The sequence below is a fragment of the Lepus europaeus genome, chromosome 15 (assembly GCF_033115175.1).
Source record: "Lepus europaeus isolate LE1 chromosome 15, mLepTim1.pri, whole genome shotgun sequence".
Taxonomy (NCBI): domain Eukaryota; kingdom Metazoa; phylum Chordata; class Mammalia; order Lagomorpha; family Leporidae; genus Lepus; species Lepus europaeus.
Genome location: NC_084841.1, coordinates 92,710,813 through 92,738,171, shown reverse-complemented (window position 1 = coordinate 92,738,171; position 27,359 = coordinate 92,710,813). Strand labels below are relative to the sequence as shown.

General features: G+C 52.4%; 1 protein-coding gene across 1 annotated transcript in view; it reads left to right on the top strand.

Annotated features, from left to right (window-relative positions):
* Window positions 1–27,359, top strand: part of JMY (junction mediating and regulatory protein, p53 cofactor) — a 71,008-nt gene that overhangs the window by 34,258 nt on the left and 9,391 nt on the right. Inside the window, exons 3-7 of the mRNA XM_062211967.1 lie at window positions 10,404–10,554; window positions 14,528–14,697; window positions 19,309–19,474; window positions 19,847–20,022; window positions 22,459–22,545. Of these exons, the coding sequence (XP_062067951.1) occupies window positions 10,404–10,554; window positions 14,528–14,697; window positions 19,309–19,474; window positions 19,847–20,022; window positions 22,459–22,545 (750 nt within the window). The remainder of the gene's footprint in view (window positions 1–10,403; window positions 10,555–14,527; window positions 14,698–19,308; window positions 19,475–19,846; window positions 20,023–22,458; window positions 22,546–27,359) is intronic.

Below are 27,359 nucleotides of genomic sequence, written 5' to 3'. Positions count from 1 at the left end.
TAAACTATGATTCCGTGGATGTGAAGTTCCAGCAGTGAGCATGCTGCTGTGTGCTGACAGAAAGCTGACCAGTCGTCACCGCCTGCGGTAGAAAGAAATGAAGCTGCCATAAGAGAATCCTTTGGGGTAGTGGGTATCTTCCAAATCCTGACTACAGTGGCTATGAAATGGGCCATAAAATTAATCAAAATTTTAGTTAAAAGGATACCTTTTCTTGTATGTATATGAATTACATATCAGCAATGGTGCTTGTTTTAAAGGATGAAAATTGGGGCCAGCATCATGATGTGGCTGGTAAAGGCGCCACCTACAAAGCCAGCATCTCACATGGGTTCAAGACCCATCTGTTCCACTTCTGAGCCAGCTGCCTGCTAACGTGCCTGGGAAAGCAGTGGAAGATGGGTCAAGTGCGTGGGCCCGGGCACCCACGTGGGAGCCCGAGAGGCTCCAGACTCCTGACTTCAGCCCTGGCTTTTGTAGCCATTGGGGAGTGAACCAGCAGGTGGAAAACCTCTGTCTCCCCATCTCTCTGTAACTCTACCTTTCAAATATGTAAATAAAAGTTTTTTTTTGTTGTTGTTTTAAAGGAAATGGGATATATAGACAGTGGAGTGCTGGTATGTTGTACGCAGGTTCATCTTTTTTTTTTTTTTTTTTTTAATTTTATTTATTTGAAAGGCAGCATTACAGAGAGAGAGAGGGAAAGAGAGATTTTCCATCCACTGGTTCACTCTCCAAATGGCCGCAGAAGCCGAGGCTGGGCCTGTCAAGTCAAGGGCCAGGAGCTTCATCTGGATCTCCCACATAGGGGCAGGGGCCCAAGGACTTGGGCCATTCTCTGCTCATGAGCAGGGAGCTGGATCTGAAATGGAGTAGCCAGGACTCAAACCAGTGCAGGCAGCAGCTCAGCCCATTGGACTACCACACCAGGCCTCTGCAGGCTCATCCTTGATCTTTAGATTTTTGGGAACTAGGGTTTCAGAAACCTCGGCATTAAGGGGTGCTAAGAATGGAGTCAGTTTGGTACTCCAGATGTATAATGTGTATTTTACAATAAATGTGTTTAAATACAGTGTTGGGCATTAAAGTAATGAATAATTTTTTGCTGATCTCTGTCTTACCGCCTCTAAGTGTTAGGCAGCTCCTGCCTGATGAGTGTTATTTCAGGCCTGGAATCCATTCTGAGCCAGACAGCCCTTTAGAGAGCCTGCGGTTGCCAGGCTGATGTGTGAGCTCACGTAACGTGTCCGCTCTGGTAGCATGGGTTCTTATGAGGTGGCCTCACTGTGCTCCCTTGTATGGAGACCCCGGGGATGGGGCTCAGCAGTCTTGGTCTTAATGAGGCCCTGGTGATTGTGATACACTCTGAAGCCTGAGAGGCACCAGCCAGGAAGGCAGGAGCAGATGTTGGGCACAGTGGTCAGGGTATCCGATGGGATGCCTGTGTCCACCCACATGGTCAGGGTGTCTGATGGGACGCCTGTGTCCACCCGCATGGCCGGGGTGTCTGATGGGACGCCTGTGTCCACCCGCATGGCCGGGGTGTCTGATGGGACGCCTGTGTCCACCCGCATGGCCGGGGTGTCTGATGGGACGCCTGTGTCCACCCGCATGGCCGGGGTGTCTGATGGGACGCCTGTGTCCACCCGCATGGCCGGGGTGTCTGATGGGACGCCTGTGTCCACCCGCATGGCCGGGGTGTCTGATGGGACGCCTGTGTCCACCCGCATGGCCGGGGTGTCTGATGGGACGCCTGTGTCCACCCGCATGGCCGGGGTGTCTGATGGGACGCCTGTGTCCACCCGCATGGCCGGGGTGTCTGATGGGACGCCTGTGTCCACCCGCATGGGAGTGCATGGGTTTGGTACCTGCCCCTGGATCTTATGGGCGGCAGTGGTGATGGCTCCAGAGTTTGGGATTCTGCCAGGCCCAAGCCCTGGGCACTGTATCCATTTGAGAAGCGAGCCAGCATTCACATTCTCTGCCTCTGCTTCTGCCTCTCAGAAGGTGAAAAACTTTTTTTTACGAAAGGATTTGAGACAGCTGGCTGGTTCAGCATAATGAACTCGTAGTTCTTCTGAGTTCCATTTTTCCATCCATAAAATGAGATTTAAAGTAGATGGCCTAAGTGGTGGTGAAGGTGCTGCTCAGGATGCCTGCATCCCGTTTGTGTGCCTGGTTTTGAGTCCTGGTTCCACTTCCTGCCAACGCCTGTTCTGGAAGCAGCAGTGATGGCTCAACAGAGGAGACCCAGATTGAGTTCTGGGTCCTGTGTTGGCCTGGCTGACCTTTGGCTGTTGTACCTATTTGAGGAGTGAACCAGTGGGTGGAAGATCTGTTTCCCTGCTTTTTAATTTTATTTTTCATATTCATTTGAAAGGCAGAGGGAGAGAGATCTTAATGGGTCAGAAAGTCAGTGAATTGGTTGCCTGTTCATATTCCCGAATCTTCTTCCTGTGGGGCCGTTGGTCATCTTCTCCCTAAAACAGTTTGGAGCTCGTTTTCCACTTGTCTCCTATGTGACTCTTCAGTGTGCTTGTCTTCCACATCACCCAGGCAAGTGTAGCTGTGGAAACAGAAGAATGGTGCCTGCCTCCATCCCCACCAGACAGACTGGATGAGGGCCCCTTCTGGGCAGCTGCTTATTAGCAAAGCAGGGCTGGCTCCCCGTCTCCCAGCCCTGCCTCTGCCCCGTGCATCCTTTTACTCTCTTCACTGGGCTGTAAGAAACTCGGCATCTACTTTAAATGTCAAGGTGCTTCAGTCGATGCTGCTGAATCTGATCCTGCCGTCCTATGAAACTGTTCAGGAGTCGTCCTGGAACTCCTGGGCCTGGGAGAATGTGCAGCTTGGCTACCACCACATTAGCACATTGGAATTTATCCCAGCATCTCAACAATAGGTAGGAATAACATAAGATTCTCATAAAGCCAGTATCCAAGCAAGTAGTATAATTTAAATTTGTGTTTATAAACTAGGTATGCTATCCTAGCTACCTAAGCTGACGCACAGTTTTTTCCATGTCAAAAACAGGCCCTGTTTTCTTTCTAGCCCTGAAATTGAAAGCAGACGTGTCGCTGTTGTAGCACATGATCCAGATGACCAGTAGTGTACGTCTGCACACTTGCCTAGTTAGGAAAAGTCTCGGTCTCCTTGCCCGGTGCATCAGGCACAAAAACACTGAAAGGCTGGAGCGTAGAAGGGTGTGGCTAGGAGTGTGCCTGTTGTTGTGTATAACACTGACTGAAGGAAGCGTGCCAGGGTGGGGGCAGGGCAGAGAGATCATGGTCCCCCCCCCTCTCCCATACACACTCTGAAGTGTTTGCAATGGCCATGCTTGTCTTGTCAGAGCCAGGAGCCCGGGAACTCCATCCTGTTCTGCCAGCAGGTGACAGGGTCCCAGGTGCTGGGCCATCTTTGACTTTCATAGGTGCATTAGCAGGGGATTGAATCAGAGCTGTGCTGCGATATGGGATGGTTGCAGGCAGCATGTTAGCCCTTGGTGCCACACCGCTGACCCCGCGAAGGTGGACTATTGGCTCTACAGTGAATACAAGTTATGTTCTGATAATTCCTTCAGGATTTAAGAGGGAAAAAAACCTTTTGTCTTGAAAAGCCACAGTGCAAGTCTTCATCGCTCCTTTTTCCGTTTCCTGTTGCTTAAGGTTACAGTACCTAACCATGCGCGTAGAATTCATTCTGCTTTAATGTTCTGAGTAGAGAGGTCTGAATTTTGAGCACTCGTTATTTTGTTTTTTGAATATCTATTACATAATTGCATCTTTTGGAGTCTTCTCAGAAAATCAAACGTTAGAATAATTAGAGGGACTTAAGAATGATTAAGTAGATGTCGAGTTAGTAATCAGACGATGAGAAAGGCAGGAAAGATACTGTAAGGAGTGCCAGAGGGAGCCACAAAGCAGCTGGCACTGCTGGTGTGGGCAAGCCACCAGCAGAGGCTGTGAGGAAGAAAACGCCAGTGTCGGAGTCCTCTGGCTTAGAGAGCCTCCTGGCGAGTCCCCCTCTCTGGTTCGGAGAACCACTCATGGAGATTACACACACACACACACACACACACACCCCTTCCCCTGGCTCAGAAAACCTCACAGGGCAAGTCCCCTTCCCTGGGTTAGAGAACTCTCCTGCGAGTCCCCCTCTCTGGGTTAGAGAACCTCTCGTGGTGAGTCCCCTTCCCTGGGTTAGAGAACCTCTCCTGCGAGTCCCCCTCTGTGGGTTAGAGAACCTCTCCTGCGAGTCCCCCTCTCTGGCTCAGAGAACTCTCCTGCGAGTCCCCCTCTCTGGGTTAGAGAACCGCTCCTGCGAGTCCCCCTCTCTGGCTCAGAGAACCTCTCGTGGCGAGTTCCCCTCTCCGGGTTAGAGAACCTCTCCTGCGAGTCCCCCTCTCTGGCTCAGAGAACCTCTCCTGCGAGTCCCCCTCTCCGGGTTAGAGAACCGCTCCTGCGAGTCCCCCTCTCTGGCTCAGAGAACCTCTCCTGCGAGTCCCCCTCTCTGGGTTAGAGAACCACTCCTGCGAGTCCCCCTCTCTGGGTTAGAGAACCTCTCGGGGCGAGTCCCCCTCTCTGGCTCAGAGAACCTCTCGTGGCGAGTCCCCCTCTCCGGGTTAGAGAACCTCTCCTGCGAGTCCCCCTCTCTGGCTCAGAGAACCTCTCCTGCGAGTCCCCCTCTCCGGGTTAGAGAACCTCTCCTGCGAGTCCCCCTCTCTGGCTCAGAGAACCTCTTGGGGCGAGTCCCCCTCTCTGGGTTAGAGAACCTCTCCTGCGAGTCCCCCTCTCTGGCTCAGAGAACCTCTCCTGCGAGTCCCCCTCTCCGGGTTAGAGAACCTCTCCTGCGAGTCCCCCTCTCTGGCTCAGAGAACCTCTTGGGGCGAGTCCCCCTCTCTGGGTTAGAGAACCTCTCCTGCGAGTCCCCTTCTCTGGCTCAGAGAACCTCTCCTGCGAGTCCCCCTCTCTGGGTTAGAGAACCGCTCCTGCGAGTCCCCCTCTCTGGCTCAGAGAACCTCTCGTGGCGAGTCCCCCTCTCCGGGTTAGAGAACCACTCCTGCGAGTCCCCCTCTCTGGGTTAGAGAACCTCTCCTGCGAGTCCCCTTCTCCGGGTCAGAGAACCTCTCGGGGCGAGTCCCCCTCTCTGACTCAGAGAACCTCTCCTGCGAGTCCCCCTCTCCGGGTTAGAGAACCTCTCGTGGTGAGTCCCCTTCCCTGGGTTAGAGAACCTCTCCTGCGAGTCCCCCTCTCTGGCTCAGAGAACCTCTCCTGCGAGTCCCCCTCTCTGGGTTAGAGAACCGCTCCTGCGAGTCCCCCTCTCTGGCTCAGAGAACCTCTCGTGGCGAGTCCCCCTCTCCGGGTTAGAGAACCGCTCCTGCGAGTCCCCCTCTCTGGGTTAGGGTTCTGTGGAGCTGGTGCCAGTGGGTCCTGTGGGAAGCAGGATGTGATGCACCATGAGGCAAGGGTTGGAAAGAAATCTCCAGATGATTTCTGTTCCTGCTTCAGAGGGAGCTGCTGCTGCTGGTGAAAAAGTGGTACTGGGGACACTCACAGGAATGGCAGCCAGGGAGGGTCAGGCTGGGAGGAAGGGGTCTGCTCTTCCTCCCCAGCCCTCCTGTGACAAAGCCTGGATGGGACGTGCAGTTCCGACCCCGAGCATCATTGGCAGGGGTGGGACCTGGAGACAAAAGGCAGGAATTGACATCCCTGTTAAGACTTTTAAAACTTTTATTTATTTATTTATTTGGTAGGTAGAGTTACGGGGCTGGGGGGAGGGGTCTTTCATCCGCTGGTTCACTCCCCAAGTGGCTGCAGTGGCCAGAGCTGGGCGAACCCAAAGCTAGGAGCTTCTTCCAGTCTCCCGTGCAGGTGCAGGGGCCCTACTACTTGGGACATCTGCTGCTGCTTTCCCAGGCCATAGCAGAGAGCTGGATCAGAAGAGGAGCAGTTGTGACTTGAACCAGTGCCCATGTGCGATGCGAGGCTTAGCTTACAACACCACAGCACTGCCCACCCCTGCACCCCTTAACACTTGAGAAGCAGGTGGGGAGAAGTACACACTGGGCATATCACATTCCATTGTTTTGTGGAAGTAGCAGCTTAGCCTCAAGTCACTGTCAAAGAATGAGGCTTTCTCATTAAAAATTTCTCATTATGAAAAGCTGGGATACAAGTCTCATTTCCATTTTTCTTTCCTCCATGCTCACATTATTAAAAGACGTGAAGTTTAGCCACATCATGGACAAGGACTTGTATGTTAACCTTAGAGGGGAGTTTATAATGCCAAATTTCCGTTCCACACTTGGAAATCCCGATCTTTTGCTTTTGACTTAGGTGTTTGAAAGTCGGAAGTTGTCGTGATGAGGAGCCTGAACTTCAGTGTTAGGGCAAGCAGTCTCCAGGACCCTTAAGTCTGGGACGAGGGCTGCACGGGCCACTCGCTGCTCAGGAAGCCGCGGGGTTTCCCTGGAGTGACCTGCCTGGCTGCTCTGTGTCCTGCCTTGGTGTGGATGTGGTTTGTTTCTGGAGGGCCCAGATGGCGGAGCTCGATTCCCAGAGTGGCCATGTCCCATTCTGCAGGGCCTCCCGAGGGGGTAAGGTGGTTCTTCTGGGAAGCTGGTTGGCTCTGGACAGAGCCTGAGCCCCCACCTGCCTCTCTGGTTTCTCATCTCAGCCTGTCAGCTCTGTGCTGTGCACACTCCAGTGGGACATGCGGCCAAGAGCACCCTCGTGGGAACCGAGCCACCCAGACACCAGGCCCTTGAAGCTGTGGAGCTGGGAGCCAGATAAATCTCTTTTCTTCATAAGCTTTGCCTGTCTGAGGTGTTTTGATGTGGTAATGAAAAACTGGATAATTCATGTTTGTTTTTCTTTTTTAAAGATTTATTTATTTATTTTTGAAAGAGTCACAGAGAGGTAGAGCCAGAGAGATAGAGAGGTCTTCCATCTGCTGGTTAACTCCCCAATGGCCAGAGCTGAGCTGATCGGAAAACAGGAGCTTCCTCCATGACTCCCACATGGGTGCAGGGGTCCAAAGACTTGGGCCATCTTGTATTGCTTTCCCAGGCCATAATAGAGAGCTGGATGGGAAGTGGAACAGCTGGGACTTGAACCGGTGCCCACATGGGATGCTGGCGCAGCAGGCCAGGGTTTAACCTGCTGTGCTGTGGGGTTTTTCAGATGAGGAGACAGGACATGGGAGCGGCCATTCTAATAGTGCGCCACCGGATAGCTGCGAGCTCCCACTTTTATTTAGAGGGTACCAGCAAGTCTGCAAGCCAGCAGGCACATGGGTAAGGTTATACATCAGCTTAAGGATTTGGGAAAAGGAATCTGGTCTGATGGTCTAAGATAGGGAATAGAGCTGTGTTGCAAATCTTCAGAGACAGGCCCATTTAGGTGCTCCTGCAAATCTGAAATATTCCAAGTACCAATTAAGGTCCATTAACCCCCTGCTGCTCCCGCGGCCACATTCCTTTGGGGGCGGGTGTGCCTATCCCTGGCCTGTTGGCCTGTTGAGCTGTGGAGCAGAAACTGCAGCCATGCCTCTAATTTCAGGGGATGTGCCCCACCCTCCAGGCACTTAGGGCAGCATCTCTACAGCACCATCCCACTAATTCATCTTTTATTGTTATGTGTTTTCCCTGTGCTCCTGCCAAGCAGGCCTGCGGGGGTCCCCTGGCATGCCCTGAGGGTGCCTGCCTCGAGGCTTCTGCTCAGCTGGGCCCTGGCCCTCCGCACACCTTTCTGGCCTTGCTCTCTCCCTGTTTGCTCTGTGCTGCTCAGTCCCAGCCCTCCGTCGAGGCCCGCTGTGGCTCTGAGCTGCAGTGCAGTCTGTCTGGACCGAAGTGTGTTCTTCCAAGTCCCTTTGACTTTTCTTTTGTTTCTGACCCAGAGAGGCACTTCACCATCTCCACTGATTTTGTTCTTTGAGAATCCTCTCCGCATTCTCTGCTGGGTTTCTGCCCAGCCGTGCACTGCCTCTCTGCTCGGCTCCGCCTGGCATCCTGGTACACTCTCCCAGCAGTTTTCCTGCTCTTTGAATGGTAAGCTGAGTATCTCTGGTATTAGCACTGAGCAGATGTGTAATGTGTCCTTGTTAGGATGCAGTGACTGAATGCTAAGTGATTTGTCCCAGGTCTCCCAGTTAATAAGTCACAGAGCCAAGACTCGGGTTTTCGTGACATTTCCACATCACAGATCTCTCTGTGCCCCACCCCCGCCCTCCAGACAGTGACTGGTCTGACTCATATTTGTGCCCACAGAAGCACACAGTAGAGGGGTCTTTATTTGCAGATATTAGCCATGCACGTTGTCTGGGAGGAGTTGAGAACCAGCCATATCCAGTGTGTATCTGATTCCTACAGAGTGGGGTTCAAGGCACTGTCGAGTATCAAGAACCTACGCAGCCGCTGCAGGCTTAATTTTCTTTGCCTGGCACAGTTTTTATAATCTTAGCATTGAAGCTCATGTTATTCTGTTTCCCAGATATTCAGGATCTGATATTATCTCTACTTCCTTTCTCTCTCCAGTGCAGTGGAAAAAAGAAGTAATTGTTGTAATTTGCCTTGCGATGCCTCATATATGAAAACATGAGCTCATTGTCCGTCTGACTAGGAACAGGAAATTGGACAGTGGGCCTGCTGGCTGTCCAGTGGGATGGCTTGTGAACCGTTAGAAAAGGGAAGGCATTTAGAATTCTTTATGATTACAAAACCCATGTGTTTGTGTGATGAAGAAAAGTGGGGGAAGTGTAGGTATTTGTTTTTAAAGGTGATTTTTTTTTAAAGATTTATTTTTCTGAATAGCAGAGTGACAGGGACTTCTGATTGGAAAAGCAGAGAGTGAGAATCTTCCCTGAAAGACTGCACTAGTCAAGGCTGGGCCAGGCTGAAGCCAGGAGCTCCATTCTTCTCCCCAAAATGGGTGTCCAGGACGCAGGTCCTTGGGCCAGCTGCGGCATTCCCAGTCACAGCAGCAGGGAGTGGCTGGAGTTGAGCAGTATGAGATGCCCACGCGTCGAGCAGTGGCCACAGCCTGGCCCGTGCTCTGCTTTCAAGCAGGGGCAGGATGTAAGCACAGACGTCTCTGGCCCGTCCCTCTCGTCCCTCTCGAGCCTCTGTGACCACGCCCTCTGCTCTCTACCCTGGTGTCTCACACGAGCGAGGGGCGCTCCTGTGAGCCCTGACCTCGCTCCATTATTCCTTCTCTCTCCCCCCAACTAAGCACATTGCTCAGAAGAGTGTGTGTGCTGTCCACGTTTCTTTCCTCCAGCTGTGTGGAGCGAGTTTTTAGATGCGCTTTGCTCAGGAAGCAGGAAGCTTGCACAGGTAGGCAGTGAGCCCCGGAGGGGCTGTGATGGGAGCGCCACACGGGGCACGGCCTGGCCGGCTGCATCCACGCGTGCTGGTCATGGTCCTTGCGGGGCTCCGGGACCTCCGTGCTGCCCACTCTGTGGGTGCCGAAGCAGAGGCCAGCGTCTCTGTCCTGTGGGGCCTTGGGGCTTCTGTGACCCCCATGTGTGGCATCGGTTCTGGAGGCTGCTCTTCACTACCTGTGGGGGGGGCTCTCCTCACAGTTGTCAGGTGATGTCGTCTGCTCTCTGGGCTTCAGATGTCGTGTGTCAGTGATACCCAAACGCGTATTTCTGGCCATCACCTTTGGAAAGTCAAAGTTGGCACACGTGAAACTAAACCCTGGACTTCTCCCGCGTGACATCTGCTGCTCCTGCCTTGGCTGGCTCTCCGTAAGCGCCATGCACTGCTGCTTTAAGGTGACACCGAGGTCAACTCTCTGGGTTCAGGGGTGAGGTCAGATGATGACTTTATTTTGGTTTTCGACTTTGTTTTAATTTATTTCCTGGTTTAGAGAATATGGCTTATGATTTGCTAAGTTCATCCCTCCTGTTTTGTGGTAATACTTGGTAAGTTTTTTTAAGTGTTCCATGAATGAGTTAGCATTCCTCATTAGCAACTTACTGTTGAATTTCTGATAATTTTTCTCTGTGTGGTAAACCAGGTTTGTAGTACGAACAGTTGATTGTTGCGATTGCTGGGTTAAAACATACCTGTGTGTGTTCTGAAATACATGTTTATAGTAATACCACTTGCATGGGTTTCGTGTTCGCATTTACTTGATACATCACACAGATGATTCGTAACCTGCTCCTTGTACACAGAGGCAGTGAGTAGCTCATGATCTCGACACACAGACGTCCTCGGTTGTCCTTTGCTTGTATATGGAGTGGGGGGAGGGTCCGGGCATAGATGTTGGATGTCGTTAGATAATCTTTGCGTATCAGTGAATCCTCCTCTATGCACAGTCCTTACTTGAACATTCAGAAAATGTTTAGGAATGAGTAAAAGAAACGAATGTCCTGATTTCCCCTTGTGCTCTCTGAAGATCTCCATGGAGAATGACTATCTGGGACCCCGAAGAATCGAAAGTCTCCAAAAGGAAGACGCAGACTGGCAGCGGAAGGCGCACATGGCTGTGCTGTCCATCCAGGACCTCACTGTCAAGTATTTTGAAATAACTGCTAAAGCACAAAAAGGTAGGCTTCCCAGTCAGACTGTCCCTGTCGGCATGGTTGTGAGGACAGTGAGGGACCCAGTATGTGATATTTGAAGTAATGATTCAGGAAAGGAAGTGCATGGAAAATGGGATTAAATGTTTATCTTGCTGCAGAAAAGTGTTTTGGAGCCCATGGATGCAGTAAAGACCACTGCAGCTGCGAGCCGTGGCAGCCCTGGGCTGGGGAGTAGGGGTGTGCCCTTCTCGCCTCCCTGGCGTGTGTGCACCCACCCATCCCCCTGCCCTCGGGAGCAGCGCGTGTGTGCGCAGCCCTCCCGTTGACATTGTGGGGAGAGGAGGGAGTGGAGGGTAGCATCACACAGATTCGGCTGTGCACATGCAGAATGATGAACTTTGGCTTAACCACACACCTTTTATGAAGGTGAATTCAAATGAATAATAGGTCTAAATGTAGAATGTTAACCTAGAAAACTTCCACAAAACCAGTAAGAAAAATCTGTTTCCTCAAGTTCCATGTATCTTTGTAACTAAGTCTAATTGCAGATCCTGTGAAAGTAATCTGGTTTTTCTCTTATGAACATTGTAGAATCTTTTCTGGGGCGGGTGCCGTGGTGTAGCAGGTAAAGCCGCCACCTGCAGTGCCGGTATCCTATATGGGTGTCAGGTCTAGTCCTAGCTGCTCCACTTCCAATCCAGCCCTCTCTGCTATGGCCTGGGAAAGCAGTGGAAGATGGCCCAAGTCCTTGAAGCACCTGACTCCTGGCTTTGGAACAGCGCAGCTCCAGCCATTGCAGCCATTTGGGGAGTGAACCACTGGATGGAAGACCTCTCTCTCTCTCTCTCTGCCTCTGCCTCTCCTCCTCTCTCTGTGTAACTCTTTCAAGTAAAATAAATAAATCTTTTTTAAAAAAGAATCTTTATGTTTTACTGTGGAGAGTTTGACTACAATGTGTTGTGAAAATCTTTTCTGGTCATGTCTATTAGAAGTTCTATGGGCTTCCTGTACTTGGACATCTCTTTCTTTCTCCAAATTAAGGAAGTTTTCTGGAATTACTTCACTAAAAAGGCCTTCTAAGCCTTTCTCCTTTAGGAACTCCTGAAATCCATATGCTGGGTCATTTGATAGTACCCTATAGATTTCCAACATTGTTTTTTAGTTACCTAATTTCTTCTTCTTTTTTTGATCTGACTGTAAAATTTCCAGAGATTTGTCTCGTAAGTCAGATATTCTTTCTTCTGCCTCACCGGTTCTGTTGTTAAGGCTTCCTACCACATTTTTTATTTGTTCTGTGGAATTCTTCATTTCTGATAATTCATTTTGATTTCTCTTTAAAATCTTAATTTCATGAGAAAAATTTTCTTTGATGTCATGAACAGATTTCTTTAGTTTGTGGATTTGCTTCTAATTACTTCTAAGTAATCCCAAGTCAATTCTTTGAATTCCGTTTCTGGCATTTCTTCAGCGTCTTCATTTTCATATTCTAGTATTCAAGTGTTGTGTTCCTTTGGAGGAATTGTGTCATCTTCGTTATTCTTGTTTCTTGAATTGCTGTGTTTATTAGGCGTTTGTGGAGATACTTGTTGTTAGTTTGTTTTTCCCTGTGATGGCTTTTGTCTTTGGCCTTCGCCTCTGTGGATTAGTGGAGTGTCTGCTCTTTCAGTGAATACCCTGAGGGTGTGCTGGGAGTGCCCAGGGAGCTCCAGGATGAGGGGAGTGTCGAAGGTGACACACAAATTGGGCGTGATAAATCTCCTCTTTTTAAAAAAAAATCAGAGGGGAAGTCTGTTCAGCTCTGCTGGTGAGTCTCAGGCTCACCTCCTCTCAGAGGAGACCAGTGCCTGGGCGCTAGCCCCCGTGGGTACAGTTTTCATCTACACTGCCACAAAGGATCTGTGCAGTCCTCATTGTGAACACAGATCCTGTAGCAATGACCCCCACCAGGGAATCAGGGAGCATGGAGTGTGTGGAGCCACCCACAGTGGCCCAAAGACCCAGCCTCACCCTGCGCCCTCACACACAGCCACAGTGTTTTCGCAGTCCCAGCACAGAAGGCTCCTGTAGTCACGAGCACCCAGCCCCCTGTCAGTTCTCCCACCAGACTCAGGCATCTTGTCTCAGCTGGTTGCTGGGTGCTCAGACATGAGCTGGCACAGCTGTTACGTATGCCTGTTTCATATCGTTGCAGGACACTGGTGCTGGGTGGTCGAGGAGAGAGAAATGTGCCCCACCCCTTTCTCCCTCTAGGTTGGCAGGTGCACTGTCCCCCACAGGGCTGCACGCCAGACTCTGCCAGGCTCTTCCCGCAGCTCTACCGCCAGTGGCTTGGGCTGCTGCAGTCTGGTCTCGCCTCACTCTCTGGTGCAGAGGCTCTCGGCTCTGGGGTCCTGAGTTGTACGCGTCCACGCCCTCTGTGTAGATTCACTGTGTCCCTGTAATTTGTGTGAAGTTCACTCTGCCGTGTTCTCCCAAACCCTTCCCTGAGAGTGCACTCTCTCCACGTTTTTCTAAACTGTCTTCCAAACATTTTCTTTATATCCAGGCAAAGGTTAGTGAAGCATCTGTCTTGGAAAAGATGTTTAGTATGTAATAGCACAAAATTTTTCACTCACTTTTTTTTTTTTTTTAAGATTTTTATTTATTTATTTGAGAGGCAGAGTTACAGACAATCAGAGGGAGAGAGAGAGAGAGAGAGAAAGGCCTTCCATCCTCTGGTTGACTCCCCAGATGGCTGCAACGGCCGGCGCTGTGCTGATCTGAAGCCAGGAGCCAGGAGCTTCCTTCAGGTCCCCCACGTGGGTGCAGGAGCCCAAGGACTTGGGCCATCTTCTGCTGCTTTCCCAGGCCATAGCAGAGAGCTGGATCGGACTCCAACCGGCGCCCATATGGGCTGCCGGCATTGTAGGTGTAGGATCAACCTACTGAGCCACAGCTCCGGCCCCTTCACTCACTTCTAAACATATCAAAGAACTACCTGTGAGTATAGCTCAAAGATCACATTTGGTACATGTCATATGGCCTTTTTCTTTTGAAAAAAGGAAAGTGTGACTGTATAGTTGTGAAGGGTGGTTGGGCGTGCGGCTAGCCGTGTCCTGCCACTCCGGCACCAGTGGGCAGCTCGCTTGGTTGAAGGGTGTTCGGCTGCCAGCATTGTCTTTGAGGCTGGGCTTGTACTGGGACAAACTGAAAACGTCTTCGTTGCTTGCTTGAGGAGGGGAGATGGGCCGTCTCCTGCGCGCCTGTGTGCACCGCTCTGACCTGCTCAGCCACCGTCCAGGATGTCATCTTCCTGGAATCAGGGTATGGTGGAGCTTTCAGAGCACTCAGGAGGAGAAGTTAAGACAGCTGTTCATGTTTTCAGGCGTTGGGCTCTGACTTCCACATACCTGGTAGGAAGCATACACCCTCACGGAATCAGGTTTTGAAAGACAACACTGGACACCTGATATAAAAGTTACCGGGACAGCAGTGGCTCCTCTGCGGAACGTTACTGAGAGGAGGAACTGAAGCATTAGACAGATCATGTTGCTGAGTTCTATTTTAGAGGCGTTACAAGTACTTTTTCTTTTTTTTAAAAAAGATTTTTATTTACTTATTTGACATCTAGAGTTACAGACAATGAGAGAGAGAGACAGAAAGGTCTTCCTTCTGTTGGTTCACTCTCCAAATGGCCACAACGGCTGGAGCTGCACTGATCCGAAGCCAGGAGCCAGGTGCCTCTTCCTGGCCTCCCACGTGGGTGCAGGGGCCCAAACACTTGGGCCATCTTCTACTGCTATCCCAGGCCACAGCAGAGAGCTGGACTGGAAGAGGAGCAGCTGAGACTAGAACTGGCGCCCATATTGGATGCTGGTGCCGCAGGTGGAGGGTTAACCTGGCACCGGCCCCAACAAGTACTTTTTCATGTCAGGATTTGTGTGTGGTCAGTGAAATCTGAGGGTTTGTCTCTTATTAGCAGCTGTTCATTATTAACATCTCTGAATATTACCACCAGCGGTGTATGACCGGATGCGAGCCGACCAGAAGAAGTTTGGCAAAGCCTCGTGGGCAGCCGCAGCCGAGCGCATGGAGAAGCTGCAGTACGCCGTCTCGAAGGAGACGCTGCAAATGATGCGAGCGAAGGAGATCTGCTTGGAGCAGAGGAAGCGCGCGCTGAAGGAGGAGGTAACAAAACCGTCCCAGACAGATCTAAAGTCAAAGTCAGCATCTGCCGTTTCGTAACGACACGACGTTTCTGACGGTGTGCACAGTTGGTCTCCCCTCTCTGAAGAGTTAGCCTCACGGGGCGTCTCAGAGCCCTGCAGTGGTGGTTAGGCAGCCGTGCACTGTGGACGGCACAGCCTCGCCAGCAGTTCCTGGGGAAGTGCTGCTGCGGGAGACACAGAGTGAAGCCGCTAAGGCCATGGCGCTTGGTTAGGGGTGAAGAGGCCGTGCTCACATCGTCGCGTTTCATGGAGCCCTCTCCTGACCACTTCATGGTGGAATCAGCAGCGGGCAGGGAGAGAACTCCAGTGTTTTGTTCCTACAAAACGTTGTTTAAGCCAAGAATATTCTTAGAATCCTTGGAAAGAGGTGCTCATCTTCATAGTCAAAACATATTGAAGATGATATTTTAAAAATGATTAGCCACGCTTTTCATTGCCATCTTGTTCGTGATTGCTCATTGTGCCTGTGCAGCACTGCGCGCGCCATGCTGTGGAACGCTGAGACTGTCAGCACACCACTGAAACCGTCGGTGCCCGCGCCGAGGCTCAGATGTGAACTGCCCTCCCTTGTGTTTTTTCCAGAATGGCCCTACGAGTACACTGGAGCAGAAAGCATACTTTCAGTGGAAAGGCACTTCTACTTGGTCCTCTGCGGGTAGTTCTAAGTATTAAAAGAAGCAAATGTTGAGAACACGGAATTCAGTATTTATGAAAACAGGTAGTTGAGGCAGTGCGTGAACTTTTTGGTTTTTTTTAAGATTATTTATTTGAAAGGTAGAGTTACAGAGAGGCAGAGAGGGAGGGAGGGAGGGAGGTCTCCCATTCTCTGGTTCACTCCCCAGATGGCTGCAATGGCTGGAGCTATGCTGTTCCAAAGCCAGGAGCCAGGAGCTTCTTCCAGGTCTCCCACGTGGGTGCAGGGGCCCAGAGACCTGGGCCATCCTCCACTGCCTTCCCAGGCCACAGCAGAGAGCTGGACTGGAAGAGGAGCAGCTGGGACTAGAACCTGGCGCCCATATGGGATGCCGGCACTGTAGGCAGAATATTAACCAAATGAGCCATGGTGCTGGCCCCAGCCCCAGCGATTGAATATTAATTGTATGCCATTGTAGGTGTGAGCTCAGGATCAGAACAACCTGCCGTGGGTAAAGTGTTTTGTGTGTGCACTCCCCAGTAGGGTAATTTCCAGCCACATGTGGCTTCTGGAGTAGTTTGACAGCCTCTCTCGTTCAGTTTACATTGGAACAGCCACACGTGGCTGTTGGCTGCCGTGTTGAGCTACTGTGCAGGCCACAGTTCTGCAGAGTCCCGAGTGTAACCTCGAGTGAGAGGGACCTAAGAAGTATGCAGTAGCCTTCTGAGGGTGCTGTGACCGCAGAGGTGCTGTGTCTCTCGGCTGGCCTTCCAGGGCCTGGCCTCCAGTGAGAAGGCAGTGACTCGGAGCCGTGACTGCCTTCATTCTGTGCTGGGGTTTAGTGCGTATCACGGAGGTGGGCACAGAGAGGACAAGGACGTTTCCTGTTGCAGATGGTCACTTGCCTCAGCAGATATTTCTGGTTCCACCAAAAAACGTTGTAGAAGGTGGCGAGATGTTTCACGTGGGCCTCACCGAAACCTGACAGCAAGGAGCTTCGTGGCAGCCACGGAGCGAGCAGAGGCGGGGAAGCCACGCTGCTTGTCTGTGCAGGGAGACTAGGTTTTTATTGTAAATTTGTTTCTCGATAGGCAGATTGTTGCGTATCTGCTCCCTAGAAATTGTCACTCTCTAAGCACAGAAACCCATTCTGTACACGGAAGGGTTTTTTTTTTTTTTTTTTATTGCTTAAGCTCTGTCTTTGCCAGCTACATTGGCAGTGGTTATAAAAGGCAAGTAGAAAGCTGTAAATGTTTTAGGTCCTGTCCTTAGTGCTTCATTTATGTTATCTCATCTTCAAACAAAGCCCTTTGTGTTATAAGCACATAAGCCATCATTTACAACCCCTAAGGCTACGTATGTCTCAGTTCCAAGTTTCTCAGACTTTAGGAAATGATATGGAACCAGTAGCAGGTGGCAGGTGTTGTCACTTCATTGTTGAAACACAGTTACATTAAGTGAACTCTACTAGCAACATGGTCTTGTGAGATTAGGTTGTCCAACATTTCCAAAATTCCTTCTAAAATTCCTTCCAGATGATTCTGTCGCCTCATCGCACACATAATTGTGCAGCTGTTACTGACAGAAGTCATGTTAGTGCTCAGGTTCGTCTCCTGTTCTTCCCACCTTTCCCACACAGAGGGTCTGGTCTTGGTTCAGAGCTTGTCTGAGGCTGTGCCTAGTTCCCACAATTCATTTATTTGAAAGGAAGCGTTAGAGGGAGAGGTGGTGCAGGAGATCTTAACGGTCACAACAGCCAGGTCTGGGTCAGGCCAAAGCCCATGGGTGACACCACCCAAGTACTTGGGCCGTCTTGGTTCACTCCACAGATGGCCACATGGCCGGGAATGGGCCAGGCTGAAGCTGAGATCCAGGAACTCCCTGGAAGTCTCCACATGGTGAGTGGCAGATGGCGGCAGCTCCACCTGCAGCACCACGATGCCCCGCTGAGGATTCCGCCTCCACATGGAAGTTAGGCTCCCATATCCCTTTGTCCTTAGCTACCCCACAGAAGGCTGGTGGACTATGCTGCTGCCACCCTGGTGTTTTAACGAGGATCCTCCATGGCCCACCGAGTGTTCTCTCAGGCGCACTTTCTGTCCTTGTGGACGCTTGCTCTGGGTTGAACTTACTGATCCAGGAAACTGGGGATGAGCTCCCTGCTTGTAAGAGAATCCCGCCTCTCCCCTGAGCTGATGTTTGATGCTGCCCGGCTCGGCAGCCCCTGTGGCTCAGTGTATGTGCTGTCTGCCCTGGAGGAAGGTCGGAGCCCTGTCGTGCTTGCATTTGAGGCAGCTCGCGCTGTTGATGCATGCCCAGGGCTCACCCTTCTTCCACGAAAGGCTGCAAGTGCTGGCAAGACGTGGCTCAGCATCCCCGCGTGGAGCCTCCGGCACACACCCGAGCGCCCCTGGAGGCCATCTCGATGACAGCTGCCACACAGACTGTGCTCTAAGGTTTCACTGATGCCACTGAGAGTGACCTTGTGAGCTGAGCAGGGGAGGTCCTGGGCTGGCTCCAGAGTGGAACAGCCCCGAGCCAGCATGAAGAGGGCTGTGTGTGAGGGGGCGAGACGGGAGTATGCAGGTGGACACGTGCAGAGGTTCTGTTCTGTCCTCCCTCTCCCTCCAAGGCTAAGTAGCACATGTCGAGTCTCTTCTGTGTGTAGTGCTTGTGGTGGAGGAAATACTTCCTGTGCAGCAGCAACGCTCGCGCCAAAGCCAAGATGAAGTGTTCACTCACCAGCATTCTGAGGACTTACTATTTATTCGAAAGCAGACTTAGAGATCTTGCATCCCCAGTGGCTGTGGTGGCTGGTGCTGAGCCAGACCCAAGCCAAGAGCCGGGAACTCCAAACAGGGTCTCAAAACAAGGGTGGTAGAGGCCCAAATACTTGGGCCGTCTTCTGCTGCTTTCCCAGGTGCATCAGCAGGCAAGTGGATTGGAAGAAACAGCCAGGATTTGAACTGGCACTCACGGGATGCCACCATTGCAGGTGGCGGCTTAGCCCACCACACCACCACACTGGCCCATAGCACTCTTACATTTGCTTAATTCTTGTTACTGTGAACACTGCACATTTGGGCAAGACCCTAACTGTACTTGTCAGCTGGGACATCAAACCGGCACTCTGATGTGGGGTGCTGGCGGTGCAGGCGGCCACGTGACCCTGTGTGACACAGCATCAGCCCCTCCGGGGCCTTCTGAGTGGTTGTGTGTCTGTGCAAGGACCTTGCTGTTTCCATCAGGAATGACTTCTGCAGCTGCCTTCTCCATGGAGCCAGATGGGAATCCATGGGCCCACGGGCTGGATCCGGGTCTGGTGCCTACGCTCCTGTCTGTGGTTCCCGTCAGGTGCCTGGCAACAAGATCCCCTTCTCGCTTCAGTGTCCCTCAGCAAATAAAACAGTCTGGATAAGGCCTCCCACTGCTTCATGATCGGCACCTGGAAACTGCCGAGCCCGCATCACGTGGGGTCACTGTGCAGCCGTCTGTGTCGGGTAGATAGCGGTGGTCGCTGTCTGCAGATGGCAGCCCTCCCACCCCCCACCTTCTGCTCTGGCCGGCAGGTCCTGTGGCAGCTGAGCTGCGGCCAGCTTCCCCACTCCACTGCAGATGTCCTTCTCTTCCATGTGCTGATAGGAAAAGGGTGTCTGTCGGACTCACCCACCATGGAGACTGAGAGGACGCTGTCATTGACGTCAGGGTGATGAATGCTTCGCCACCGCCAGTATGAAAGAGCAGTGACGTGAAGTTGAAAACCTGGCCCGCTGCGTTCCAGAGCCGCGTCGTGTGACGCGATGTTTGTGTTTTGATGTTTATTTTAAAGTTTGTACTTCCTGCCTCCACGTTTCTTTCTTAGAGCAAATGCTCCATAGGTTTATTCTGTCTGATTTCTGTTTCCACAAACTGGAAATGTTTTCGCTTTCCATGCAGATGCAGAGTTTGCAGGGTGGCCCGGAAGCCATCGCCCGCCTGGATCAGTTGGAAGCCGATTATTACGACCTGCAGCTTCAGTTGTATGAAGTGCAGTTTGAAATCCTCAAGTGTGAGGAGCTCCTGCTAACAGCTCAGCTGGAGAGCATCAAGCGGCTCATCTCCGGTAGGGCGTGCTTTACGGCCGGGCCCGCGGGGGTTGAGGGAGTGGGGAGGGCACACGGTGAGAGTCCTGATGTGGAAGAAGCCTTGGCACAGAGCTAGGAAGTCAGACGCCAATTCTGCAGGCTCAGCAGGGCGCCTCTGCAGAGTGGCTGCAGCCAGTCTGACTGTTGCAGGTGCAGTGGGGCGTGGCCACACTGATGCGTGCATCTGCTCCGAGGGGCACTTCCTAATGAGCCCGGCCTAGCAAGGAGCTGGGGGGCGGGTGGCAGCTTGGCTGCAAACTGGGGAGCCGGTCCGTGGATTTGAGCCCTGTGGCACCTGGTCCCCACCGAGCAACCAGTTAAGCACCGTCACTGCTGCTCTCCCCGGACAGAAAAGAGAGACGAAGTGGTGTACTATGACACGTACGAGAGCATGGAGGCCATGCTGGAGAAGGAGGACCTGAGGGGGCAGAGGGAGGAGCTGCAGAAGCTGCAGCAGAAGGCGCGCCAGCTGGAAGCCCGCCGCGGCCGCGTCTGCGCCAAGAAAGCCTACCTCAGAAACAAAAAGGTACCCGCGCCGGGGCCCCGGCTTCCTCCCGCGGCTCCCACTTCCTAGACAGTGCGTTTCCAGAGGTCTGGTCCTGGCTGATGGCTGGACTGACTCCTTTTGTCTTGTCTGCTGATCCAAATGCAGGCTTTGTCTCTGGAGCCAGCACCCGGGCCTGGCCCGTTTGGGCTCCGCATGCTGCCTCTTGGCTGTGAGGTCAGCGCTGCAGGCCCCAGGGGGTGGCCGCCTCGCTGCTCCCCGGCACACCCTCCCGTTCCACTGGACACCAGGGTCCCCCCCAGAGCCGGGGCCTGCGGGCCTGTTTGGCCTCCCCCTTTCTGGGAGGCAGGAGGGACGAAACGTGCTTCCTGGTGCAGCTGGTGCCCGCCGGTCAGCACAGCCCCTCGGGGAGCAGTAGAGGTGCTCACAGACCAGGCGGAGTCTGCGAGGGTGAACACCGTGAGACCACGCGGTTCGGCTTCTGCCAGGCCTGGGGAGAGGCCCTGTGGATGTGCAGGGGGAGGCGGGGAGTGGTGCTGGGGGCCCGGTCCAAGTTGTCCCGCCTGGGTAGAAACCACCAGTTTGATGGTGTTGACAGTGATGAGGAGCAGAACAAAAGGCACTGCAGACTCCCACGGCACAGCCCATGAGGGTTGTGTGCGCGCTCAGAGGGGCTGCGGTGAGCCAGCCGGCGGCCCCATGCCCTCGCTAACCAGCCCGGCTCTGCTGTGAACCGGGGGAGGTGCCCAGGGTGTGCTGAGCAAAGGGGGAGGACCTGTGGACACGGTGGAGTGGGAGCGAGGAGGGGTTTGGCTGGAGGGCTTCATTTCCTCACCACACTGAGAGTGTGCACTGGGGTGGCAGAGGCGCACATGGCACTGGCACAGTGTGAGAAGTGTCGGCTTCCGAACCTTCCTTGGGGGAGAGAGGCTGTCAGGCTTGGTGATCTGAGGGGAAGGGAAGAGGGGGTCTTCTCCGCCCGCTCCCGGGTTTCTAGGGTAGGAAGAGCACGTGCAGGCGAGAGGTGACGAGCTGTGTGTGTGTGTGTGTGGGGGGGGGTGTGTGTGCAGGGACATCTGGGACATCCGGGCGGAGGCGGCGGTGAGCAGGGGCCTCTGCTGTGAAGGGAGGGTGGGGGCACGGTAGCGGCCCAGTGGAGCGGCGCCCTCTGTGGTTCAGAGCTCAGCAGGGCGTCCTTGCTGGGCGTGAGTGTGGTGTGAGGAGGTGAGGCCTGGAGGAAGGCACCCCGGGGAGCAGGTGAGCGGTGAGAGTTGTGTGGAGGAGGCTCACGGGGCTGACTTGGAAGAATCAGGAGAGGGGGGTGCCCAGAAGGGGAGAGGGAGCATGGTTCACAGAGCAGGTGCCAGGGCTCCGGGGCACTGCATGTTTGCAGCGACGGGGCCTTGTGTTGGGAGTTTGGGGGAGAGTGGGGGACAAGATTCAGATTGCACTGGGGGCCCGAGGTGAAGCCAATGGGACACAGGGAGCTGACCGCACCCAGGAAGGTGCCGAGCAGGTGAGCTGGTGACCAGGGCTTGTGGAGCTGCTCCCTGAGTGACCTCCTACGCTGGTGTGTGTGTGATTGGGGCGCGTTGTGACACTCTTCATCCCGTGGTGAGGAAGCAGCCCGGGAGATGCTGCTGTTGGAGGTGGCCGTGAACTGCAGAGGGACGAGGAGCAAAGACAATTAATTAAACGCTAAAAAGAGCAAGGCTGAGAACAAAGCCCTTGAGAGACCTGCGCGGCACCGTCTGCACAGCCACACGTGGGCCCTGCACCTGCCCCCGTCACCTCGCTCGTGGCTTCAGGCCAGTGCTTTGTGACTTCAGGGTTACGGAAATAACGTCTTCTTATGTCCCAGCAGCCACGTGGAGTCACTGTCTCAGCCTCATAGTCCTTTTCAGCGGTGAGGCAGGCAGCCAGAAAAGCCAGGTCTCATGACTGTTTATGAAGCCAATCTGGGCGGTGTCGGGGTCTCACCAGAGAGCGTCCGGGCACACGATGGCGCCCTGCCTGTGTGTGACTGCATTTAAAGAATGTGCTGGGACTTACAGTGTTCTAGCCATAGACTGCTGTGCTGAAAAAGGACATGGGAGATTATCTGAGGACACCACCTTGCACCCCACCTCACCCTTAGCACCTGCTACCAGATAAATAGCCAAATAAATAAGAAATAGAAATCAGGAGGGCTGGGGGAGGCATTGCGTGTTGGGTGAGAGCGCTAGCAAAGTCAAGTAGGCGATTGGACGAGAGGCGGAGAGAAGCTCGCGTCCGACCGCACGCGCCTTCTGGCGGGCCTGGGCGCTCGGCGGGTGCCACGGCAGGAATCCAGACGAAAGGCAAGGCAGCTCTGCTTCCCTTACAGGAACTGTACGGTGAGCCCAAAGTGTACGAAGTACACCTCAAGGTGGTGATGCCCGTGTTACCTGTAGTAACGCACATTTTGTGTATTTATAGGAAATTTGTATTGCAAAACACAATGAGAAACTCCAGCAGCGCTTTCGGGGTGAGGATGAGTACGCCGCCCACCACGCCGTGCAGCTGGTAAGCTTGGACGCCTGGTTTTCTGTGACTGAAGGTAGCTAAAGTCTGCAGAGAAAGAGAGAAATCTCAGAATTCAATGTTGGCATAGTTTACTTTTTATATGGAGGCAGTTTTTCGGCGAAATGGAAAGAGTGCAGAGTCCCCACTCTGCCAGGCCCCACTCTACACGGAGCTCCCCGCACCACCTGCACGTTGGTCAGGATCCGCGTGAACAACCAACGCTGCATTCTGCGCGGCTCCTTCTGTGGGGCAGATTGCTACGTTGGAACTCAGTAGTTTTACTGCCCTAAAATCCTTTGTTACACCCGTTAACTCCTTCCTCTCCACAAGTCCCTGCCAAAAAGCCTGATCTTTTGGCTGTCCCCACAGGTGTGACTTTAACAGCAAGTATGTGGGTACTTCAAAGGAGCTCTTTGGAAAATGGAATTAAAAGATGTGTATTTTGGTGCAAATAGTTTTCAAATTCATGTAGTTTTTTCATAATGTGCATCTCCTCTGTGCTTTCTCAAGGCCTTACATCCAGCTGTAATCAGGCAGTGTGAGATACTGCAGTGTGAGATAATCAGGTGGGCCTTGTTCACTTCTTCCTACGAATGTGCAGGCTCGGCAGGTCCTTGGGACAGCTCATTCATTTCTAGCAGTAGGCAGGTGTACTGCAGTTAGTGTGTCTGTTCACCTGTAGAAAGACATCTTGGTTAAAATTCCCAGCTGCTGGGTTTGTGGTCCAGCTCCCCACTAATGGCCTGGGAAAGCATTAGAGGATGGCCCAAGTGCTTGCTTGGCCCCTGCACCCACGTGGGAGACCAGATAGTTTCTCCTGGCCCCTGGCTTCTACCTGGCCATTGTGTCCATCTGGGGAATGAACCCCATTTAGAAATGGACCAAAGTAACGTTTTAATCTACCTTTATCTGAATTTCTTGGCTGGTGGATTGTTGGAAATGTAGATGTTTATCTTTCTGTTTTACCAGTTTTCCCTGGAAGTCCTGCACATTAAATAAATTAGATTCAGAAAATTGATTTTAGTACTTGATGTAAACTCTTTAAAACAAAACAGTTAAAGGAAATGTCAAGATTACTTTTGGGGCTGGCACTGTGGCTCACTAGGTTAATCCTCTGCCTGTGGCGCCGGCATCCCATATGGGCACTGGTTCGAGTCCTGGTTGCTCCTCTTCCAGTCCAGCTCTCTGCTATGGCCCGGGAAGGCAGTGGAGGATGGCCCAAGTGCTTGGGCCCTGCACCTGCATGGGAGACCAGGAGGAAGCACCTGGCTCCTGGCTTCGGATCAGCGTAGCTCTGGCTGTTGCGGCCATTTGGGGAATGAACCAATGGAAGGAAGACCTTTCTCTCTCTCTCTCTCTCTCTCTCTCTCACTCTCACTGTCTGTAACTCACTTGTCAAATAAAAAGATCACTTTTTTGGTTTGTGTTTTGTTTTTTTTTTTTCAAGATTTATTTACTTATTTGAAAGGCAGAGTTACAGAGAGGCAGAGGCAGAGAAAGAGAGAGGTCTTCCATCCGCTGGTTGACTCCCCAGATGGCTGCAAAGAGCAGAACTGGGCTGATCTGGAGCCAGGAGCCAGAAGCTTCTTAAATGTCTCCCACATGGGTGCAGGGGCCTGAGCACTTGGGCCATCTTCTGCTGCTTTCCCAGGCACATTAGCAAGTAGCTGGATCAGAAGTGGAGCAGCCAGGACTTGAACTTGTGCCCATATGGGATGCTGGCACTGCAAGTGGCAGCTTTACCCACGACACCACAGCTCTGGCCCCTCTTAGGATGTAATTTTAACTCAAAGAAAATGAGTAGATCCATGTGCCTGCCCTAATGAAGGTCAGAAGCTTCCACCTTACTCCAGCTAGGAGAAGTATTTGTTACTTTTTGTATTTTGGAGTTGTCCTCAAAAACACTCTCAGATTATAAACACCCCTGCACCACTACCCCCCAACACACACAGTTCATGGCTAGGAGCCACACACACACACACACACACACAAACACACAGTTCATGGCTAGGAGCCACACACACACACACACAAACACACAGTTCATGGCTAGGAGCCACACACACACACACACACAAACACACAGTTCATGGCTAGGAGCCACACACACACAAACAGTTCATGGCTAGGAGCCACACACACACACAGAGTTCATGGCTAGGGGCCACACACACACACACACAGAGTTCATGGCTAGGAGCCACACACACACACACACAGAGTTCATGGCTAGGAGCCACACACACACAGAGTTCATAACTAGGGGCCTGAGCTGCTCACCTCCCATCTCTGCCCGGCGTCTTCAGATTACAGTAGACCAGGCTCTATGTATACTTTCTACAGCTTTTCCAGGTTGGAAGTGGAGAAGCTGGGACTCAGACCGGCATCCGTATGGGATGCCTGCATAGCAGGCAGTGACTGACGTTGTGCCATGACACTGGACCCTTGGGGCAGTGCTTACTGAGAGTGCACGTGGCAGCGTTGTGTCTGCTCTTACCGCAGAGCTCAGCTGTTCTTTGCCCTGGTTCGGGAGACCTCTAAGATTCTGTAGCACCTGGGGGTATTGCTGAGGGTGCCTGGCTCTGGTCTAGTGAGAAAGTGGGTCAGAAGTCTCCCTCGGCATGTGACGGCCACCATCCCCCTCTGCTGAACACGCTTTGTGGCCCACCCTGGAGTTGAACCGAGTACCTGCTTGGACTGGTAGTGGTGAGAGGGGACTTTCTGTGTTGGAGTAGCTTTTTCCTTGCTATACTGTCGTCGATGAGATTTTACCATGCTATACGACTTTGTCTACTTCTTGATCTTAAAACATTTTCTTGCTTTTAATTTCTTGTACATAAACAAGACTTTTTTCCTGAATAAATTAGTATCTTGATGTCTGTATGAATTCTGATCACACACCAGATGTTATAACACCTTTTCCTGCTGTTTTTAAGATCCTTCTAATATGAGAAGTTTTAATTAGTGCCTTGCAAATCAGTTCTCAACCATTCACAGCTCTTCTGTGATTATGAAGAGGTCCATGGTCCTGGAAAATCCACTGAGAGTTCACGAGGCACTGCACACCATCAGTGGGTCACTTCCCATTGGACTCGTGTGGATCTGGAAGAGCTCTCAGGCTTGAGAAGCTTGCTAGGTGACAAGAAGTTGGTGTTGTGGTTTAAAGGTTCCTTCAGCTGCGTAGACTTGGGCTGTGAGTGGTGAAGAGAGGCGTGCTTCTCCCTAACTCCTCTCCCCCACCTCTCAGTATGCTGTCTTCAGAATGAAAAAATTAGCTTTTCTTAAAAAAAAGAAAAAGAAAAATCAAATTTGTTCCTTGGAAAGGCAGAGTGCCGCAGACAGATCTTCCATCTGCCTGCTCATTCCCAGACGGCTGCGACCCTGGAGCCTGGGCCACGTTCCGCTGGCGTCCCAGGACACTAGCAGGGAGCAGGACTGGAGCGGAGCAGGGGCACTTGGACCACCACCTGAGAGTGGTCAACCTACTCCACCGCACAGACTCCTCGACAGCTTTCTCATTCTTGGCCTCATGTTTATGATTCTCAGGGTTCTTTGGATTCAGCTTTTCTTCCCGTGAGGCGCTTAGTGCCAGTGTGTGTACACAGCTTCCGTGTCCTGCCTGGCTTTATTTGGGCTCTCCTTGGAGTTGTCTAGGTAGCCACGTGGTGAGCGGTGTGTTGGCAACACTGGCCCGCATGGGGCATGCTCCTTCACCAAGGACAGTCTGGACAGGCGCTCGTGCCACGGCTGCCCCCCATCAGTGTCCCTGGAGGTCCCGCCTGCACCTTTGCCTTTCTCACTGTTGGGATGGGGCAGAGAGAAACCGGGCCCGTGCCGCCCGTTCCTCAGAGGGCTCTTCCGCCTGCCCCTCATTGCTGTCCGTGAAGCCCGGGTGGTTCCGTGGGTCTGTGACAAATGGGAGATGCCTGCCCCTCGGCAGCCTGCCCTTCGGGGCTGTCGAGAAGGGACAGTCACTGAGAGAAGCTGCTTGTCTCCTCTCTTCTGTTTAAGGGGTTGCCAGCTTCTCCTGTGCCTTGTCCCTCACTCTGCTTTTGATCCCTGAGGAAATTGTGGTGTTTTTTTTATATTTTGAGAATTATGGAGTTTTTAAAAAAGATTTAATTAATTTATTTGAAAGAGTTACAGATGAGGTAGAGACAGAGAGAGGTGTTCCATCCTCTGGTTCACTCCATTAGCCGCAGTGGCCAGAGCTGCGCCGATCCAAAGCCAGGAGCCAGGAGCTTCTTCCTAGTCTCCCACGTGGGTGCAGGGGCCCAAGGACTTGGTCCATCTTCCACTGCTCTCCCAGGCCATAGCAGAGAGCTGGATCAGAAGAGGAGCAGCCGGGACTGCAGGCAGCAGCTTTACCAGCTACGCCACAGCACCGGCCCTGAAGATGAGTTTTAAGATCATTTGTTATAGTCAAAAATTGATTGTGTTTGTCAGGTACTAAAATGCTGTGTGGCTTGAGGTGGTTGTTCTGTGTGAAGATGACATTCCCTTGTTTCTGGTTGGTTTCCAGGAAGAGAGGAGGCAGTAGGGAAGGAGCTAAGACTGCCTTCATTCCACACTATAGTGGGCGGTTCCCTGCCCACCTGCACAGTGACAGGATCATGGCCTGGGAGCTTTGCCCAGCCATAGCCTCTCTTGCTTTGGGTTCTGCTCATTTGTGTCAGACTCTGAGAGCTAGTGTGGATCCTGTTACAGGTGGTAGAGTACTGTGTCCTGGTACTCTGAGAGCTGGTCTGGATCATGTCACAGGTACTAGAGTACTATGTCCTGGTGCTCTGAGAGCTGGTCTGGATCATGTCACA